We start from the raw sequence: 1,295 nt of genomic DNA on the forward strand, positions 1-1,295 counted from the left end.
GAATAACAGACAACACGCATGCACAGACCATGATTCGCACGAAGCAATATAACAGCCGTAACACAGTAGAACCGTAATGAAATGATATCATACTAACGGTATAGCATAATCACACGTTAGCAGGGCTTCTGTTCGCGCGCGTATGCACGAGTCTCGCTCGCCCATTATTCGTTGCATGAAACGGCTCGCAGCCCTCAGGCTGAGATGGATAAGATAAGAAGCCTTATTACCTATTATGGCTATCCCAAGTGTTGTTGAGTCAACCAATGCGGGTGTTACTACTAACATGGTGGAGAACCCGCTGGCTGAGCTCCTTGAAGTCCTCGGTATTGCTGAACCCTCACTACTACTATGGTTATCTGCCGCAGAGTTAGAGACTGCTATGGAAGGCCAACCTCTTAGTAAGAAGGTCTATCTACGACGTACCCTCTCCACCTATATAGACGCCGAAGGCCCTAACTCTCAAGCTGCAAGTCTCTCTCGAAGGCCAGCAAACACAGTACATCCACAGCAGGTTACATCTTCTGCTCCCACTGTGCAGGTCTGCCCTCAAGGAGTGCCCCAGACCTCTCTCATGCAAGGTCAACAACACCCTTGTAACAACGACATCACCAACGTGGCGTACTGGTGCGATCTATCTTACAACTATGACAAGGAGAAGGCGCTTGATACAACAAAGGCCATCAATGCTGTTTCCCATATCAAGTGCCCCGACAAGGAACAATACAAGGGGAACTCTGATAACAGGAGTATCAACTACTTCTTGAGTCTTGTCCGCTGTGAAGCGAAGCAAACAGCGCTGGGCCCTCGATTATCGTACATCTATCTATCCAGCTGTCTTAGCCAGTCGGTCAAGAGGAACTTACAGATCCACTTGGAAACTACCCAGAGAAAGAAATGTGCCATTGTAGCCATTAAACCCTTCATACTTCGGGTTGGTAAATACCTCGGAAGAAAGCAGCACTAGGGCCATAACCAGCATCCCATGAGGGATGCGTTCATACTCTCGCAAGACAGAGAGAACCGGTCTAGTACCTTTGAAACCTCTGAATATTCTTCCAGGTGGCAATGTTGCCTTCTCAGCTCTCGCTTCACCAAGTTATCATAGATCTTCTGCAATTCACTCGGAGACAACTCACTCAATGAGCCGTCAGCATCTTTAAAACCTTATGCATCCATAGCTTATCTCGTAAAGGTGCAGTAGATGACGACCCCGATGAAGCTTCTTCTGGTATAAAAATTTCGGGTCTATCAACAAGATCGGATTGAGCTCATCGGGAAGCTGTGAACACACT

General features: G+C 47.5%; 1 protein-coding gene across 1 annotated transcript; it reads left to right on the forward strand.

The window, feature by feature from the left end:
- Window positions 1–235: 235 nt before the first annotated feature.
- Window positions 236–967, forward strand: Pmar_PMAR000487 (hypothetical protein; the record flags this gene model as incomplete). The annotated part of the gene is made up of 1 exon (XM_002784874.1): window positions 236–967. The coding sequence occupies one exon, from the start codon at window positions 236–238 to the stop codon at window positions 965–967; it is 732 nt and encodes a 243-aa protein (XP_002784920.1).
- Between the last annotated feature and the right edge of the window lie 328 nt (window positions 968–1,295).

The sequence above is a fragment of the Perkinsus marinus genome (genome assembly GCF_000006405.1).
Source record: "Perkinsus marinus ATCC 50983 genomic scaffold scf_1104296934390, whole genome shotgun sequence".
NCBI lineage: Eukaryota > Perkinsozoa > Perkinsida > Perkinsidae > Perkinsus > Perkinsus marinus.